At 34.8% G+C, this 20,718-nt stretch overlaps 1 protein-coding gene across 7 annotated transcripts in view; it reads left to right on the top strand.

Moving 5' to 3' along the window:
* ANKS1B (ankyrin repeat and sterile alpha motif domain containing 1B) overlaps positions 1–20,718 on the top strand; it is a 1,294,913-nt gene that overhangs the window by 164,961 nt on the left and 1,109,234 nt on the right. For all 7 annotated transcript variants that reach the window (XM_028830273.2, XM_028830270.2, XM_028830269.2 and 4 more), the window contains exon 2: positions 8,852–8,932. In XM_028830273.2, coding sequence (XP_028686106.1) covers positions 8,852–8,932 — 81 coding nt within the window. The remainder of the gene's footprint in view (positions 1–8,851; positions 8,933–20,718) is intronic.

Raw genomic sequence — 20,718 nt, 5'->3', positions numbered from 1 at the left:
TTTCGTATAAGGAGTAAGGAAAGGATCCAGTTTCAGCTTTCTACTTATGGCTAGCCAATTTTCCCAGCACCATTTATTAAATAGGGAATCCTTTCCCCATTTCTTGTTTTTGTCAGGTTTGTCAAAGATCAGATGGCTGTAGATGTGTGGTATTATTTCTGAGGACTCTGTTCTGTTCCATTGGTCTATATCTCTGTTTTGGTACCAGTACCATGCTGTTTTGGTTACTGTAGCCTTGTAGTATAGTTTGAAGTCAGGTAGCGTGATGCCTCCAGCTTTGTTCTTTTGACTTAGGATTGTCTTGGAGATGCGGGCTCTTTTTTGGTTCCATATGAACTTTAATTATGCCTAAGTAAAGGGGGCAAGGCAATATAAAAAGTTGGGATGGAGCTGAACATTAACTCAAAGCTGGAGCTTTTAAAAATCAAGGTTTCTTTTTTAAATTAAGTTTTTAGTTGGAGGGTTTGGGTCTGGCTTATTTATAGTGTTTCAAATGCGCCGGTAGATGTTCTATGGATATGTGGATATGTGCCTAGAGGCTCTGTCAATAGGTGCAGTTGAATATATTTAGATATATGCTAACTTTCTATTCTAAACCTCCTTGTTTAAAAAAGATGTATCCATATCCATTTTGCTAGGAGAAGGTGACTTTCAACGGGGTTTTAAAAAAATGCTTCTATTATAATTAATTTTTGTATAATGGGGAACTGAGTTGGTATAGGTAATTGAAATCTGTAGGCCCTGAATCTTATTTTAGTTATAAATATCTTCTCTTACAAAATATTTATGAGTTCTAATAACATGCAGAAATTTAAAAAATGTATGAGAGTTAATTTGCAGTATTTTCCCGTTTCTTTTCCATTTTTTGCCTGAGGTATTCCAAGCAACCTAGTGTTTTAATCAGTTTTATCTGAAACTTGGCTCCTGCCGAAAGATACCACTGCCCTTGCAGCTTTTTCTAGCGGAGATATCTCATCATTGATGCATTTCGTTCATGGTTGAAACCTCAGCCATTCTCTTGCTCTTATTCTGTTCATATGGATACCATCTCCCATAGGTTTTATTTTAGACATAACAATTTGAATTTTCTCACCCTCTTTCTATCTACCACTATATCTCCATTTGTTCAAATTTCTTTGTTTCTCCCCTGGTCTGTAAAACAGACAGTTAACCTAACTCTCTCACTCTGTTTACCTTCCACCTGTTACAAGAGCTCTTATTCTAAAACACTGACTGATCATGTGAGGAACATACTTATCTTTCTGAAAGCCATTTAGTTCCAAGTTGCTGCAGAATACAATCCAAGTTTTTCAACATATTGTGAGGTTCTTCATAATCTGGAGCAAACCTATCTTTCTTCCCTTGTAGTTTATTGTCTTTTCTTTTCCTTAAAGAAATTCATGATAATTTCAACATTCAGACAATTCAGAGAATGAATAATGTATTTTTGCATGTATTTTTCTATGTTATTGCAAATATTTCTCATCTATACAATGGAAATAATAATAGTATCTTTCTTATTGTCATGTGGCTATAAATGAGCTAATGCATGTAAAGCATTTGGAATGCTCCAGACATACACAATATTCTGCAATTTACTTTTTTCACTTTATATGTTTTGGCTGACTTTCAAAGTCAATGCATTCAGATCAGAGTTATTTATTTTAATAGTCGCATAACATTTCATAGTGTGAATGAATCCTAATTAATTTTTCCTTTTTTGCCCCATTCTCAGCTATTGGACTAGTTAATTTTTAATTTTTTTTGCTGGGCATTTTAGATGGAGTCTCACTCTACCACCCAGGCTGGAGTAGAGTGGCCCAATTTCAGCTCACTGCAACCTCTGCCTCCTGGGTTCAAGCGATTCTCATGCCTCAGCCTCTTGAGTAGCTGGGATTACAGGCACACACCACCATGCCTGGCTAATTTTTGTATTTTGAGTAGAGATGGGGTTTCGCTATGTTGGCCAGGCTGGTTTTGAACTCCTGACCTCAAATAATCCACCTGTCCCAGTCTCCCAAAGTGCTGGGATTACAAGCGCCCACTGCTACCCCTGGCTAATTTTTGGTATTTTAGTAGAGACAGAATTTCACCATGTTGGATAGGCTGGTCTTGATCTCCTGACCTCAGGTGATCTGCTTGCCTCAGCCACCCAAAGTGCTGAGATTACAGGCGTGAGCCACCATGCCAGACCCTTTCTCTTTTATGCTATTAAAATTCTATAGTGGATATTTTTGTGTCTGTAGTCTTCATATGAATATTTTTATTTCATAGATATCGATCCTGAAAAGTAGAGTCATTGGGTCTAGGAGTATTCATGTTTGAAATTTTATTATATAGTGCCATGTTACTTTCCAAGAATGTTGTAGCAATTTACACTTCAATGAATATTCTGTGAGAGTGACTGTTTCTTCACATATTTGCCTCCATTGTTTGTTATCAATGATTTCTTCAAAAATTTGTGCTCATCTGATGGTAGAAAAGTAGGCAGCCACTGTTTTATTTTGCTCTTTGCTAGCCACAGTGAGGTTAATTATATTTTCAAATATTTATTAGCTATTCACATTTCCTTTTCTGTGAATTGCCTATTAATATCCCATTTTTCCATTTTGTTGTGAGATTTTTATTTTATGCATAATATCCATTTATCTGTCACATATATTGAGCCATTGTATAAAACTAAGAAGAATTGCATCCTCTCTAGGAGCCCTGGCTATTCTGTTGGTAGACTTTCTCAACCCAGGGAGGTTGACATAAGCTTAAAAAAAAAAAAAAAAAAAACCTGATCAGTAGGACCTCAAGCCATATGCTGTTGGGGCCATATAAGACACTAATGCTGTGGGTCTCGTATAAGAGGGCTAGAGAGAAAGATGAGTACCAAGCTTTGGAGGCAAGCAGTGCGAGAAATCTAGCTGACTAGTTATTCTCTTTGCTAGAGAATAACTATTCTAAGTGGCATTATATATCAAAATCCATAATTTTTACTTTTTACTACTCTCTGTGATAAATATTTTTATAGCTAAGTATTTGTACAAACTATTAATTACTTTCTTAAAATAATTCCTCAAGGAGAATTTCTAGGTAACAAGTTTGCACACTATGAAAGTTTTTAAATACGTATTGTCAAATTGCCTTCCAGAAAAATTGTACCAATTTACATTTTCACCACCAGCTTATTATAAGCTCTGCATCCTAACCATTACTGAATATTACTGACATTTTTTCCAGTTTGATAAAGAAATATTTAATGGTATGGGTGTTTTTTTGCTTTCTTTGATTGCCAATGAGGTGGACATTTTTCATATGTGTATTCAACATTTTTATATTTCATTTAACAAATATTTACTGGGAACCTACAATATTCCAGCCACTGTTTCAAGACCCAAAGATAGTGTGGTGGAGCTTTCATTCTAGTGGGGAGACAGACAGCATATAAATAAATAATATAATGCCAGATGGTGATAAGTCCCATAACTGAGAGGAAAGAGAATGATGATAGGGTGCTATTTTTGACTGAATAATTAGGGAGAGAGTTTCTGAAGAGGTGACATTTGAGCAGGACGATTGAGCCATATGATTGAGGAAAAAACTTTCTAGGCAGAGAGAATTTCAAATGCGACTGTCATAAGGTGCAAGCATACTTATATTTTTAAGGAGGCCTGTGTGGTTGGAACAGGGTGTGTGAGAAAAAGAGGTTAGGAATGAGGTTTGAGAAGTCAAGGACAAATCATGTGTATGAAATTTTGCTAAATGGTGTGGGGTAGGGAATTGAAAATATTTTTTCCTGCCCAGTAATTAAAACATATTTCCTGGGACTATTTATTGAATGATGTTTTCCTTTTTTTTTTTTTTTGCCTCTTTCAGATGTCAACTTTATTCCTATATGTATGACTGGCTTGTTTCTAGGGCTTCTCTTATATTCATTGATCTCTCTATTCTGGTGCTAGACAAAATTTTTTGGTATTGTTTTATGATACGCTTTCATAATTGGTAGTATATAGATCCCATTAGTACTTCTTGTTTCACAATTTCTTTTTCCTGTAAATTCTTCTAGATCAAATTTAGAACTTTTAGTTGAGTTTTCCCTAAAATACTCCATAGAGATTTTTGTTGGAGTTGTCTTAAACAGATGTATTAATTTAGGGAGTTAAAGATTTTTGTACTGTAACATTTATTTTATAAGAACAAGAAGAAGATTGATAACAAACAATTATTAGATGTTTTCTGTGCTGTAGGCACTATGGTCACTGCTTGTATTGTAATTTATCTGTATATATTTTTCTCTAATAGATTTTCAGCGCTTTGGAGGAAGAGATGATATTTTATTCATTTTTTTGGTCGATTCTTGGACTTGTATTTTCTTGGTCATAGTAAGAGCTTGGAGAGTGTAGGTTGATAACTAAAGGTTGCAGATTGAAGTAGAAGTAACAGGTATGAATAATTTCTCTTCATTCTAGGTTTCCTGGGTAGTGAAGAGTTGTTAGTGTAACTAGAGTTGAAAGAGGAAAATAAATTAAGAGAATAGCCCTGGATGGATGTTTTAGGAATTTGTTTAGTTGAAATTTAAAAGACCATATTGGACTCACTTCAGTTATTTCTTTGTCTTTTTTTTTTTTTTTTTTTTTGTCAAAGCTATCCAGGTACTTTTTTTTTTTTGAGACAGAATCTTACTCTGTTGCCCAGATTGGAGTGCACTGGCATGATCTAGCCTCACTGCAACCTCTGCCTCCCAGGCTCAAGCATTTCTCTTGCCTCAGCCTCCCGAGTAGCTGGGACTACAGGCATGCACCACCATGCTTGGCTAATTATTGTATTTTTAGTGGAAACAAGGCTTCACCATGTCGGCCAGGCTCATCTCAAACTCCTGACCTTAGGTGATCCACCGACCTTGGTCTCCCAAAGTGTTGGGATTACAGGCGTGAGCCACCATGACTGGCCCATGTATATTTTATTTTGTAAATTAATGTCCTAAAGTTCTGATAATTTTTAAAATGATATCTTTCATTGTTTTCATTCTGCTGTTTTCTGTGTTTTGATTTTAAGAACCTCTATTTTTCAATATTGGAACTGCTAAATGAGTATCCTACTTTTCTTATGATTTCCCTTCTATTTGTCTGTATCTTTGCCTTTTTTTTTCTAAGTATCTGAGATACTTCATGAGCTTTATTTTTTACTTTTTATTTGTTTTTGAGACAGAGTCTCGTTCTGTCACCCAGGCTGGAGTGCAGTGGTGTGATCTTGACTCACTTCAACCTCTGTCTCCCGGGTTCAGTCGATTGTCCTGCCTCACCCTCCCAAGTAGCTGGGACTGCAGGCATGTACCACCACACCTGGCTAATTTTTGTATTTTTGGTAGAGATGGAGTTTCACTATGTTGACCAGGGTTGTCTCGAACCCTGATCCCAGGCATCTGCCCACCTCAGCCTTTCAAAGTGCTAGGATTACAGGCGTGAGCCACCGTGCCTGGCCTTATCAGCTTGATTTTTAATTCTTCTACTGATTTTATCTCTGATTTTCTTTTTTATTTCATTGTTCTTACATTCATTATCTTTTCTGATACTGAGATGGTATTAATGATAACTATTTTTGAAATTTCTTCTCCATGCATAGTCCAAATTTTCTCTAGGTTTCTTTTTTTCTATAGTTTGTTCCTAATTTTTTGTTTTCGCTTCTTTAATAGTAAAGGCTTTCCTCAAGTGATTGGACGTCTTTGGTTATTTGTTCATATTTGAGAGTGGAAGTTTTCAAAAACTCATGGGAAGCTCTGAGTTCATAGTGTTAGGACTTGTTGGTTGTAAGCCTTTCAGTGGTGTGCTGGATTGGCTTGTGTCTGCTTGTGAAATGCAGTTGTTAGCATCTCTTCCTATTGCTGAGTGAAGTTGAAGTATTTACATCACAGAAGTTGATGAAGGCTACAAATCAGGGGTCTAGTCCAGAGATCATGCATTTTATCTGTGCCCAAGGATGTCTCCCTTTCTGCTGGGGTGATTGAAGGGCAGCCACTCTGCTGTTCTGAGAATCAAAGGGCAGCCGCTCTGCTGTTCTGAGAATCTAATTGATTTAGATTTTCAACCAATGCTGTAGTATTTAATTCCTTTTTTTTTCTGAGTATTTAATTCTTTTTATTTCCATTGTATGGATGTATCACAATTTGTCTGTTTACCAGCTAATGGACATTTGGATTGTCTCTATTTTAGGCTATTACCTATAGAGCTGTTATTAATATTAAATGTACAAATCTTTATATGGACATGTACTTTCATTTCTCTTGACTAAATACCTAGAATGGAATGATTGGATTATATGGTATTTGTATGTTATTTGTGTGGTATGATTTGATAGTATGTATGGTATTTGTACATAACTTTTTAAGAAACTTCCAAATTGTTTCACTAAGTGGTTGTACTATTTTATGTGCCTATTAGCAGTGTGTGGGTGAACTCTGGTTGATCTACATCCTTGTCAATATAGGTTTATGACGTCTTTTTAAACATAACAATTCTGATAGTTATATAGTAGCATCTCATTGTGGTATTTTAAAAAATAAATTCTATCGTGTATATTTGTGGTATACACATGTTATGGGATACATATAGATAGCAAAAAAAAAAAAAGTTTACTACAGTGAAACAAATGAAAATATCCATCTCTCACAGAGTTACCCTTTATTTTTTGTTTTTGTGGCAAGAGCAGCTAAAATCTACTCATGTAGCTGAAATCCCGTATATAGTACAATTTTAGTACCTGTAGTCTTCATGTTGTACTTTAGAACTCTACAGTTGTTCATCCTACATATCTGCTACTTTGTATCCTTTGACATTTATTTCTCCCGTTCTACTCCCCCTACCAATCTTTTGTTCTCTATCTCTGTATATTTGATTTTTTTTTTCAGATTTCATATATTTTCAGGCAATATTTTTCTTTTTATGTCTGGCTTATTTCACTTAGCATAATGTCTTCCAGGGTCATCCATGTCATAGAAAATGGTTAGATATAATTCTTTTTTAGGGCTGAATAATATTTTGTTGTATATATATATCCCTTAAATTTGGAATCTGGAAGTGTGATGCCTCCAATTTTTTTTTCTTTCTTTTTTTTGTTGGGGGTGGGGTGGTGGCAAGGTCTTGCTCTGTTGCCCAGGCTGGAGTGCAGTGGCATGATTGTGGTTCACTGCAGCCTCGACCTCCCAGGCTGAAGCAGCCCTCCTGCCTCAGCCTCCTGAGTATCTGGGACCACAAGTGTGCACCACCACAACTGACTAATTTTTTTAATTCTTTATTTTTAGCAGACATGGAGTCTCACTATGTTGCCAAGGCTGGTCTCAAAGTAGTGAGCTTAAGTGAACCTCCCTCCTCAGCCTCCCAGAGTGCTGGGATTATAGGCATGAGCCACTGAGCCTGGCCTACAACTTTGTTTTTCTTTCTCAGAATTGTTTTGGCTATTTGGGGTCTCTTATGGTTTCATATGAATTTTAGAAGTTTTTTTCAATTTCTTAAAGAATGCCATTGGGATTTTGATAGGGATTGCATTTAACCTATATAAGTAAGTCAGATACTTAAAATTTAACGTCTGCAAACTAGGAGTCATTGTTTTCTCTGCATCCTTCGTTGTCCTCCCTGCAGAAGATTTTGCTCTTTTTTTCATTTCACATCTTAGTTAATATTGTAATTTTTTCTAGTCATGTAAGCCTAAAGTCTGAGTCATCTCTAGACTACTGCTTCCAGTTTCCCACCTTCTTCCAATTGATCCATGTGTTTTGTTAATTCTTCTTTTAATTAACTGTCAAATAAGCACATTCTATTCATTTTCATTGAGCCACCTTAGTTTAACGCTGCCACGACCCCTTGTTTGGAATAGCCATTCATCCTCTTTTCAGAGATGCCTGTGTGCTCTCTGGTACCTCGATTATCTTACTACTTTGTAATTATTAGTTTGTGTGTCTATCTTTTCCATTACACTATGTTCTTGTAAAGAAGGACCTTGAGTTATGATTTTGTGCTCCCAGTGCCTAGCTCAATATGTGACATACAATTGGTATACAGTAAATGTTTTGTGAATGTGTGAACTAGTTTATCATTAGATATTATCTTTGATAGTTTTGATATCACTGTGACCATCAGATAAAGCAATTTTTTTTGTTCTATTTTCGGAAAAGTGTCTTTCAGTGCCTTATTTTCCAAAAGTTAAAAAGAGTTTCCTTAATTGTAGTTATCAAAAAAAAAAGACTCTTTTATATAATTACATGTTATCTCCAGAATATATTGCATAGTAAAATCAATGATGACTGCAAAATTGTTAGGATCTTCTCATGGTTTACAACAGTCCAAATCTTCCATTTTATTTTCAAGTATGAAATATTGATTACATTTTCTTGGTTGCAATAGAACAGCAAAAAGACTTTATATTCTTCCCACAATGCAAAAATATCTTATAACTTATATAAATCACTGCCACCTCAGAAGGAGTGTGTTAACAGGCATGAGGCAGGTCTCATAAATCTTTATTCTTCGGAATGGAATATAGTAGCTGAATGTTAGTTGCCTCTAATATTTAAGTAATGATAGAAAGTAATAGGGAATTTTTGGATCCAGACTTCAACGCACGACCATGGACACACATTTGTTAATAATTTCTGAAGATATTAATAGTTGCATTCTCTATTAGTTTCCGTTTATCAAGTAAATGAAGTTGATGTTCTGAGGGGAATTCATGGAAAATGGCAATCATTTTCCACATGGCTAAAATTTTCATCTGCAACTTGCTGCTGGCTGTGGGGCTACCAGGCTTCTTTTTGTTTTTCAAGGCAAGATCCTGCTTCACTGTTAACTCTGCGCTTGTGCTTTATTTGCAGCATCTGGCGAGGCCCCAATGTGAACTGCACAGACAGTTCGGGTTACACTGCTTTACACCATGCAGCCTTAAATGGACATAAGTAAGTGCCACTTATTTGGATGGAATCGTGTGTATTTAGTTACATGTGATGAAGTTAATTATGTGTGACGATACCTTTCTCATGTTTCCATGAGTCCAATGGGCTTAGATGAATTTGGAAAGGGATCAGGTGACAATACTGACAAGTCAGACTTGGTAGAAATGTTGCTGAGTATAATTGTGTGCAGAGTGTAAGCTGAAAGAAATGCTGTAAAATACTCAACTGTCACACTGGGAGAATGGAAAAATTGATAGGACCATGCCAGTCATGTGTAGCTTTGGGGAGAGAATGGGACAAAACCACTTGATAACACCCCTCTACCTTTTTTGATGTCTCCTTGTATTCACCCAACATGGGAGTTTACTAGGAGTGCAATCTTAGCAGACTCCCACTATTCTGAGCCTTAGTCACTTATATGAACCACTTCAAAATCCTTATTTAGCTAAAATGTTTTATCTTTGTCATTCACGATTATCTTTCTAGTTTTAGATTTCGCAACCCTAAATTTTTTTAATGTGTAAAACTATGTTTCAAATAATGTAATACTATACATTATGGAGAGTGAAAGAATGTGTAGTCATAACAACCTCTATTTCCAGTATTTTAGTTAGGTATCCTAATGGTTTAGTGACAGAGTTAAAGTGTGATGAGTCCTCCAAACGATTCATATGTTCTGTCCTCCCCTACAGAAGAAAAATGACCCTATTCCTCTATCTCCCCCTCGTCTCTGTTTTCCCTTTGTGTGAATGACCAAGTTAGTTTTCCCAGATCTGTATCATTTCATTTCATGGTGTTTTTTTTTTTTTTTTTTTTTTTTTTTTTTTTTTTTTTTTTTGAGACAGAGTCTCACTCCGTTGCCCAGGCTGCAGTGCAGTGTCATGATCTTGGCTCACTGCAACCTCCGCCTCCTGGGTTCAAGTGATTCTCCTGCCTCAACCTCCTGAGTAGCTGGAATTATGGGTGCCCACTACCACACCTGGCCAATTTTTGTATTTTTAGTAGATATGGGGTTTTACCGTGTTGGTCAGGCTGGTCTAGAACTCCTGACCTCGTGATCCACCTGCCTTGGCCTCCCAAAGTGACGGTTGTGAGCTATCGTGCTTGGCCCTCACTTTAGTTTTTAGATGTGGTAATTACTGCTTTAAAAATACTAGTTACAATCTGCAGATTCTGTACTATTCCTATCAAATTACTAATGTCACTTTTCACAGAACTAGGAAGAAACTATTCTAAAATTCATTTTGAATTAAAAAAAGAGCTCAAATGCCAAAGCAATCCTAAGCAAAAAGAACAAAGCCAGAGGCATCATGATAGCAGATTTCAAACTATTCCATAAGGCTACAGTAACTAAAACAGCATGGTAGTGGGATGAAAACAGATACATAGACCAATGAACAGGTTAGAGAACCCAGAAATAAAACCGTATACCTATAGTCATCTGGTCTTCAACAAAATCGATAAAAAATAAGCAATGGAGAAAGGACTCCCTTTTCAATAAATAGTGCTAGGATAACTGGCTAACCATATGCAGAAGAATGGAACTGAACCCTTGCCTTTCACCATATACAAAAATTAACTCAAGGTGGATTAAAGATTTAAAGGTAAGATCTCAAACTTAAGAATCTTAGAGGAAAACCTTGGAAACACCATTCTGGATATAGGACTGGACAAAGATTTCATGATAGAGACTTCAAAAGCAATTGCAACAAAAAAAAATTTGAAGCCAGGTGTGGTGGCTCACGCCTGTAATCCCAGCATTTTGGGAGGCCGAAGCAGGCGGATAGCTTGAGGCCAGAAGTTCAAGACCAGCCTTACCATCGTGGCAAAACCCTGTCTCTATTAAAATTACAAAAATTAGCTGGGCTTGGTGGTATGTGCCTGTAGTCCCACCTACTCGGGAGGCTGAGGCAGGATAATTGCTTGAACCCTGGAGGCAGAGGTTGCAGTGAGCAGAGATCGCACCACTGCACTCCAGCCTGGGCGACAGAGTGAGACTCTGTCTCAAAAATAAATAAATAAATAAATAAATAAATAAGACAAGTAGGACCTAATTTCATTAAACTAAAGAGCTGCACAGCAAGAGAAACTATCAACAGAGTAAACAAACTGTAGAATGGGAGAAAATATTCATAAACTATGCATCTACCAAAGGCTGAATATTCAGGATCTATAAGGAATTTAAAAAATTCAACAAGCAAAAACCAAATAATCCCATTAAAAAGTACTCAGAAGACATGGACACTTCTTACAAGAACATATACAAGTGGCCAACAAGTGTATGAAAAAAATGCTCAACATCACTAATTGCCAGAGAAATGCAAATCAGAACCACAGAGAAACGATTTCATACCAGTCAGAATAGCTATTATTAAAAAGTCAAAAAATGACAAGTGTTGGCATCTTTTGTAGAGTAAAGAGAGTGCTTATTTACTGTTGGTGGGAATGTAAAACTTAGTTCAGTCTCTGGAAAGCAGTTTGGAGATTTCTTAAAGAACTTAAAACAGAACTACCATTCAACCCAGCATTCCCATTACAGGGTATAAATCCAAAAGAAAATAAATTGTTCTATCACAAAGACACATGCACCTGCATGCTCATTGCAGCACTATTCACAATAGCAAAGACATGGAATCAATTGAAGTACCCATCGGTGGTGGATTAGATAAAGAAAATGTACTACATATGCACCATGGAATACTGTGCAGCCATGAAAAGAATGAAATTGTATCCTTTGCAACAACATGGATGCAGCTGGAAGCTATTACTCTAAGTGAATTAATGGAGGAACAGGAAATCAAATACTACATGTTCTCACTTACAAGTGGGAATGTAACACTGGCTACTTGTGGACATGAAGATGGCAATGATAGAAACTGGAGAGCATTAGAGGGGGTAGGGAGGGTTGAAAAACTATTGGGTACTATCCTCAGTATCAGGGTGATGGGATAAATTGTATCCCAAACCTCAGCATCATACAATATACCCAGGTATCCCCTGAATCTAAAATAAAAGTTGCACATATCTAAAATAAAAGTTGAAATTATTTTTTAAAAAGTAAATGCTAGTTACTTTTTGTTTTTTCACCTAACATTTCTCTTTTTCTGTGAATGGAGATTCAAGGGTCTTCTTCATACTTAATCTTAGGCTTGGTGGTCATAAAGCTCTTACTGCAAGAAATTTATTTTTTTGGCATTATTGATCACAATGACATTTTCCTCTTAAAATGTATAAATTTAATGCTATCAGTCTGTTTAGAGAATCACCTGAGTTACACAAACTATTATAAACTTTATGTTTCATTATTTAAATTTTTAGTATTGGAATTCCCAAATTATATTTATTTTTATTCAGTTCCTAGTCTATATTGTCTTATATCATCTCATTTAGAACTATTTTGCCAGATCTTTTTTTTCTGTTCCTTTATAGAATGGAAAGTATGTCCAGATATCTAAATATTTTAATGGAGGATATTGTTATTTATTCTTTTTTTACCTGAGTCATCAGGAACAAAGACAAATCAGCTCAAGTAATATAATCCTGATGGCTTCTTGGCTATCTGAATTATGGATTCAGGCCACTATCAAATTTTTTAGTTCCAATTGGGAAGATAAATTCTATTACATCTAATGGGCAGGATGTATCGGGCCTGACCTTTCATTTGAGGCATACTGCTTTTCTTGTTCTTCTCAGATTGGCATTGTAAGTAAGCACTTCTCAAAATAATATTGTCCCAAAATGGATTAGCATTCATATCCCTCCTGGATTTTCAGTGAAGTATTTAATAAATACTGATTTATACGTGATAGTCTATGAAGTTCTAACTGTTGAGATATGTTTTTTTCTGTGACCCATGACATAAGTTTTGTTTTTTTTTTGGCAATTTAGAAAGTGAAGATAATTTAAGCAAATTGAATAGCAATCATTAAGAGTCTCACAAACAGATAACTTGATTAGGTATCTTTTAAGATCCCTTTAATTACAGATAGTCTATGGGAATTATATATCTGTGCTTTTATCTGGAAGGTCTTATTTATCTTTTCTTTTTAATTCTAGTAAGATTTCACTCGGTGTCATCCTATAGGCATTGGAAAAAGCAGGAAAATTCTAACCCCATCTCCCCAACTCTGCTGGTTGTGTGATCTTGAACCATTTATGTAACATCTCTAGGCCTCAGTTCAATAGCTTGAATAGATTGGCTCGATGTTCTCCATTGTTCCTTACAATTATAACATTGAATGATACACTGTGTTGGTATTATTTATGGCTCAGTTATGCACTATGATGCTACAGTTCTGAAATTGGGATTTTCATATACAGTATATGTTTCCTGATTTTGCATGTTTAAATTATCTATGAACTTGTGCAATTAGAGATCACTTATTCTACCTGACACCTCTCACCTCCCTCATTTTATAGATGGAGAAATAATGCCCATTTAGATAAGTGACTTAATGGCCACGTAGATATTAAAGTGGGGTTGTGTCTAGAGCTTAAGTGTTCTGGTTCTGAGTCTATGCTTTTACCAGTTCTCTGCATTATCTCCCCTTTGTTGTTAAACTCTCCCTGGCTCTTCTCTGTCACATTATATATTTCTGGCCTGCCTCCCATAATCATTTGTCATATGTTTACATGGAATGCTAATTTTAATATTGGTTTAAAAGATATTTGAAGGAGAAAATAGTGTCACAGAATGTATCTCAGAACCAGAGAAGGGTGTTTCTTTTATTTGCGTTCTCACTTAGCAGAGGTAAGTGACGATGATTATATTGTATTCTTCCCAAGCAAGCCTTAGCAGTCTACACAGAAACACATCATTTCCACGTTTGTTGCTATTGTTGTATCCATCTGCTATAGACTGTTTCCATAAACATGATTGGTAGGCTAAAGTTCATAGAATCATAGAGCCAGCATAATGTTTCAGGGTCATATAGTTTATTCTTTTGCTTTGAGCACAAACTCTCCCCCTACCCCCAACATATAATCTAAAGCCTTTATACTGAAAATTAAACCAGTTTTTCTGATTTTGTACATTTTCATTGGGAGCCATTGTTTATCAATGCTAGTTAATCCACAAACGAAGCAGCATTTTGTACCTGAAATGCATTATTTCATATTGAGCAATTAATCTTCAATTAGTCAGATCAGAACACAATGGAAAATGCACACTACTGGTGATTTCCTGGGTTATTTGTAATTACAGATTGGAAAATTATTACCATCAAATAATAGGAAAAAAAACATGGTTAATAGAACAAAATTTACTGCAAGTATTATAAATTATTTCCATAGATAGGGTAGAGACCTATTTCTTTGTATCTCTTTCTCTTTTTAAAATATGGAGGAGTCATCATCACATGTATTTCTAGTACAAATTCAAATCCCTTAATTCTATTCTGAAAAGCAATTGGCTGGCCAGACTACCTGCCTGCCTGCCTGCCTGCCTTCCTTCCCTGCCTCCCACGTCTTCTCATCCCTTTTTCCCTGTTCTCCTCTTCTTTCCCTAGTTCTCTCCTTCCTTTTTTCCTTTACTTTTCCTTTTTTTCTGACTTTTCTCCTCTCTTCATCCTTTATTTTTAGTAACAATCGTATCCCTGTGAGATTATACTAAACCTGTATATTCATATTTTAATTCAGTTTTTCTTCTCTACTTAACAGATAGTCCTTTATTTATTTTCTTAAGTTTAATGTTATTAAACTATATTTGGTATATTGTGATACTTGTATGCTGTTTTGAAAAATATCAGCAAATCGTTATTGTATCTCTGAAATATATATATTGTTTTATATACACATAAAGTGTTTTCTATTCTTCTACCTTTTAAAGTATTTAATGCATGCTAGACCTCATTATCTGTAATCCAAATTGTGTATCAGATTGGATCTAGAATCCATATAATAAGCTATCTGTATTTTTGATTTGATCTTTCTTAGGTTTTCTAATAAAAGAGGCATACCTCCTCTAAAAATTGTATAATCTGGTCTCTGAAGTTGCTCTTTGAATAACTAGAAGCATCTTTAGTCAGCTTGATTTTTTTCCTGGATAAGGATACAGACTAGTTAAAATTTGCCTTTATTTACTCTGTAATCTAGAAATCTATGAGAGTGAATTCAATATGTAAAGAAACTTCAGTTAGAAAATGGGACGTATTGTCCTGAAATCTTTTGACCATCTTGAACACATCTGCAACTTGATTCCCATTAGAGAGAAGTAAAAGTGTCAAGAAAATCTGAAATCAAAAGGACCTTATTAAATCTGAGAGTTTCATTAGTTGTTAATTCTGCATCCATATGTAGATGATTTGCATTTATTTTGAAATTCTTTGGACTCAATCAACAAGCAAAAGAGGATGGTATGAAATAAACTTCTTTGGTTGTGATTTAATTACAGGGAATCTTGCCGTTGAGGCAAAGAAATTTGAAGGTTGACTCTTCCCAACTTATTTAATTTTGCTCAGAGCATATGCTGAGCTTACTGAAATACATTTTTTATTAATCAGATGTGTATTTATATCTTTCAGAAAATGGGTGTGAATTAAATGTACTAGCAAAAATCAGTGCTTCTAGAATTCCTGTTTTTACCTGAACTTACATGTATTAGCTTAAAGCTGCAAACTATTGCAGTTATTTACATTGGATGTTATTAAATTTAATTTGATGTTTTACTTTGTTCCTGGGAAATGGAAAGTATTATTCCATTTCCATTTCCATTTTCTAAAATATTTTTTTCTATGTTCTTGTCAATCACAATTACTTTAAGATTTTAGAGTATCTGTTATTTGTCAAATGCTGGATATCAGAAAATGCTACTTTACATTTAATACATAGGGATTATTTTGCTGCTTGCTATTCTACAGATACTGATTAGCAACATAACTTAATATTTCTTTTTTTCACAGTCCCAATAAATATATATTTTTTTAATTTTAATTTTTCAGTAAGTTATGGGGGCCCAGGTAGTATTTGGTTACATTAGTAAATTTACTTGCACATGCATGTTTATAGCAGCAAAATTCACAACTGCAAAATCGTGGAACCAACCCAAATGCTCATCAATCAATGAGTGAATATTTCATGCCAGGTAACCAAGCACAGACCATGTGTTCATTTGTGGATTCCTTAGAATAAGCTATAAGGCTCAACCTAAATAATAATTTTAAAAAGTACTGTGTAGAAGCTTTTAAGCTTGATGTAATCCCATTTGTCTATTTTTGCATTAGTTGCCTATGTTTTTGAGGTTTTACCCAAAAATTATTTGTCCAGACCAATGTCCTGAGGTGTTTTCCCAATATTTTCATCTCCTACTTTCATAGTTTTAGGTCTTAGATGTAAATCTTTAATCCGTTTTCATTGAATTTTTGTGTTTGTTGAGACACAGAGATCTAGTTTCATTCTGCTGAATATGGTTATCCAGTTTTCCCAGCTTCAACAACCGACAGAATGGGGAAAAATTATTTGAAAACTATCTATCCAGCAACAGATTAATAGCCAGAATGTATAAGGAACTAAAAAACTCAATAGCAAAAAAACAAATAATTTCATTAAAAATAGGCAAAGGATTATAGACATTTCTCAAAAGAAGACTTACAGATGACCAACAGGCATATGAAAAAATGCTCAACCTTACTAATCATTGGGGAAATGCAAATTAAAATCACAGTATCATCTCACCTCAGTTAAAATGGTTTTTACTGAAAATACAAATATAATAGCTACTGGCAAGGATGCAGAGAAAGGGGAATGCAGATACACTGTTGATGGGAATGAAGTTAGTACAATGACAATGGAAGACAAGTATGGAGGTTCCTTAAAAAACTAAAAATAGAATTACTATATGATTTCACAATGTCCCTGCTGGGTACAGCTCCAAAAAAAAAAAAAAAAAAAAAATCAGGGTATCAAAGCGATATCTGCATTCCCCAGTTTATTGCAGCACTGTTCCCAATAGCTAAGATGTGGAATCAGCCTGCTTATTAATGAGTGAATGGATAAAGTAAATATGGCACATATACACAATAGAATATTATTCAACTGTACAAAAGAATGAAATCCTGTCACTTGCAGCAACATGGATGGACGTGAGATCATTATGTTAAGTGAAATGAGGCAGGCACAGGAAGACAAACATCACATGCTCTCACTCATGTGTGGGAGCTGAAAAAAGGAGATCTCATGGAAGTAGAAAGTTAATTGGTGTTTATAGGAGGCTTTGAAGGGAAGGGGGATGGGGGAGAAGAGATTTGATTAAAATACAAAAATATAGTTAGAAGGAATAGTATCTAGTGTTTGATAGACTGATTAAAGTTAACAATATTGTATAGTTCAAAATAGCTAGAAGAGAGAAATTGTGATGTTCCCAACACAAAGAAAAGATAAACGTTTGAGGCAATGGATACCCCAGTTATCCTGATTTAGTCATTATACATTGTATGCATATATCAAAATATTACATGCATCCCCCAAATATATACAACTATTATGTATCAATAAAAAATACTAAGTTGGTACTACACTATATTAACTACTCTTCTAATTTAGATATTATATCTGAAATTTAAATTGTTCTTAATGAGCCTGGATGAAAGTGGCCTATTTAGTTCATATTACTTTTGATACGTATGGATATATCATAAGAATGATTAATCATAATTTGTTGATTAATACTTTATTCTACTTATAACTCAGTAAAACTGACAGGTAGTTACTTGATCAGAGATACAACTTTATGTTTCACAAATATGTTTTAACACTAGAAATCTGAGCTCAGCCAATTCGTTAGCTGATATCTTTGAATAAGATGTAGAGCTCAATTTAAACAAAAATTTGAAAATAAATTTAAATTTTAAAATAAGCACATTTAAATAAAAACAAAAATGAATAAATGGGACCTAATTAAACCAAAAAGCTGCACAGCAAAAGAAATAATCAGCAGAGTAAACAGACAACCCACAGAGTTGGAGAAAATATTTGTAAATTAGCGCTAGTATCCAGAATCTACAAACTGAAACAAATAAGCAAGAAGAAAACAAATAATCCCATCAAAAAGTATGCAAAGGGGCTGAATAGACGTTTCTCAAAAGAAGATATGCAGACAGCCAACAAACATATGAAACAGTGCTCAACATCACTAATCATCAGGGAAATGAAAATTAAAACCACAATGAGCTACCACCTTACTCCTGCAAGAATGGCCATAATTAAAAAGTAAAAAAAAAAAAAAAAAAAAAAAGAAGTTGGTGGGAACTTTTACACTGCTGGTGGGACTGTAAATTAGCACAACCGCTATAGAAAACAGTATGGAGATTCCTTAAAGAAGTAAAAGAAGATCTATCATTAGATCCATCAGTCCCACTACTGGGTATCTACCCAAAGGAAAAGAAGTCATTATATGAAAAAGACACATGCACGCATGTGTATAGCAGCACAATTTGCATTTGCAAGGATATGGAACCAACCTAAGTGCCAATGAGTGGATAAATAAAATGTGGTATATATACACTATGGAACACTACTCAGCCATAAAAATAAGGAAATAATGTCTTTTGTGGCAACTTGGATGGAACTGGAAGCCATTATTCTAAGTGAAGTAACTAGGGAATGGAAAACCAAATACCATACGTTCTTACTTATAGGTGGGAGCTAAGCTATGTGGATGCCAAAACATACAGAGTAATATAATGGACTGTGGGGACTGGTGGAGGGAGGTTTGGAGGAGAATGAAGGATAAAACACAACATGCTGGAAACAGTGTACACTACTCAGATGATGAGTGCACTAAAATCTCAGAATTTACCACTAAAGTCTTAACCATCCATGGAACCAAAAACTACCTGTGTCCTAAAAACTATTGAAATAAAAATAAAAATAAGCACATTTAACAAAATATTTATTTATTAAAATAAATACATTATTCAAAACTTAAAAATAATGTGTAGTTAGGATCTTAGTGTTTTCCAAAGGCAATTTTATAAACATACAGATTATTCTTTTCTGATTTAGATATTAGATGGTGGTAATACTAGAAGATACAAATGATTACTAAGTCAGTTTTTAAAATAGACATTTTTTCACTGTTGTCATAAATCTTCCTGATAAATAAAGAAGAGTGAATATATATCACATATATTATTAGAAAATGTCAATAAAATTTGAGCCAAAGAACAAATGAAATTCTAAGTGATTGGAACAAGAGTAAAAGGAAATAGAATTGATTATCCCATCAATCTTTCTTTTTCTGTTTACCCCTTGAAAGGAAACGCTTTATAGGAGAAGTTTCAGAATATATTTTTTATTTCCTTACGTATTAAGAAATGAAATTGCTCTCTTCTCACAGTTGTCTTTGACAGTAACTTGGAGAAGTCTGTTTTGTAGTAGGCTAAATTCTACGTTTTAGATCCCAGTATTTAATTTGACTAACTTCTTTTGGTATTATTTTCCCTTTTAAATGCTGAAATATTTTATTTAAAAAGGAATCACTGGAATTGTTTAACATTGCGACAATCTGCCTTGAGAACAACTTTTGATTGTATACATAATTTTACAATTATATCTATCTCTCATTTGATTCACACCATAACTCTTTGAAACTGGCACCAAGATGTAATCTCTAAATTATATTTTCACAATATCTGAAAGAGAGACAGAGGTTACTTAATTTCCTCAAGATAACTAAGTTTGTAAATAGTTGAGAGTTGGGACTTCAGATCTTTTCTTACCTGCTTTTGTTATTCAGAGGTATTGAATTCTCATTACCTCATTGAAGTTATGTATTTATTTATGTCAGAATGGAAGACCCTATATAACAACCCTTGCTTGGCAGGGAAATGGGGAGAAGCATGTGAACTGGATAACCTTTAAGTTTCCTTCTGATTTTCTGATTCTCTTTTTCAAAGGTGACTTGCTATAAGCATTTCATTTCACTTTTAAAGTATTTTGTTTTTACTTGGAACAAGTGCTAATGTTGGTATAGTGCTTTACTATTTATTGAGTGAATTCTTTTTTATCTTATTTAATGCTATTACCAGTTTTGAGTAGACATTATTATTATAGTATCTCCTAAAGAAAAGAAAAATAAATGAGAGTAAGTACAGTCATGTGTTGCTTAATGACAGGGATACTTTGTGAGAAATGTCTCATTATGCGATTTCATCATTGTGTGAACATCATAGAGTGCACTTACACTAACCTAAATGGTGTAGCCTGTAGCACACCTAGGCTACATGGTATGACCCATTGCTCCCGAGTTACATGCCTGCACAGCATGTTACTGTACTGAATACTGTGGGCAACTGTAACACAATAGATATATAAAGTGTTTATGTATCTAAATATATCAAAACATAGAAAAGGTACAGTAAAAATGAGGTATGATAATCTTTTTGTACAACCATTATATATGCGGGTGGTCTGTTGTTGATCAAATTATCATTATGTGGTGTGTGATTATCATTTCTCCAGGATCACAGCCTAAGGTAGATTGCGTAGCTGGGACACAAATCCAAGTCTTCTAAATTCAGATCTTGTAAAATAATGCTGGTTTTTCAAAGAGAAATGTTAAAATCTATTTCTTAATTTCTCAGAAATTCAAGCCTGTAATCCCAGCACTTTGGGAGGCCGAGACGGGCGGATCACGAGGTCAGGAGATCGAGACCATCCTGGCTAACACGGTGAAACCCCGTCTCTATTAAGAAATACAAAAAAAAACTAGCCGGGCGAGGTGGCGGGCACCTGTAGTCCCAGCTACTCGGGAGGCTGAGGCCGGAGAATGGCGTGAACCCGGGAGGCGGAGC

The sequence above is a fragment of the Macaca mulatta genome, chromosome 11, assembly GCF_049350105.2.
Source record: "Macaca mulatta isolate MMU2019108-1 chromosome 11, T2T-MMU8v2.0, whole genome shotgun sequence".
Classification (NCBI taxonomy): Eukaryota; Metazoa; Chordata; class Mammalia; order Primates; family Cercopithecidae; genus Macaca; species Macaca mulatta.
Note: the sequence above shows the minus strand (reverse complement) of the source record. Positions and strands in the feature narration are given on the sequence as shown.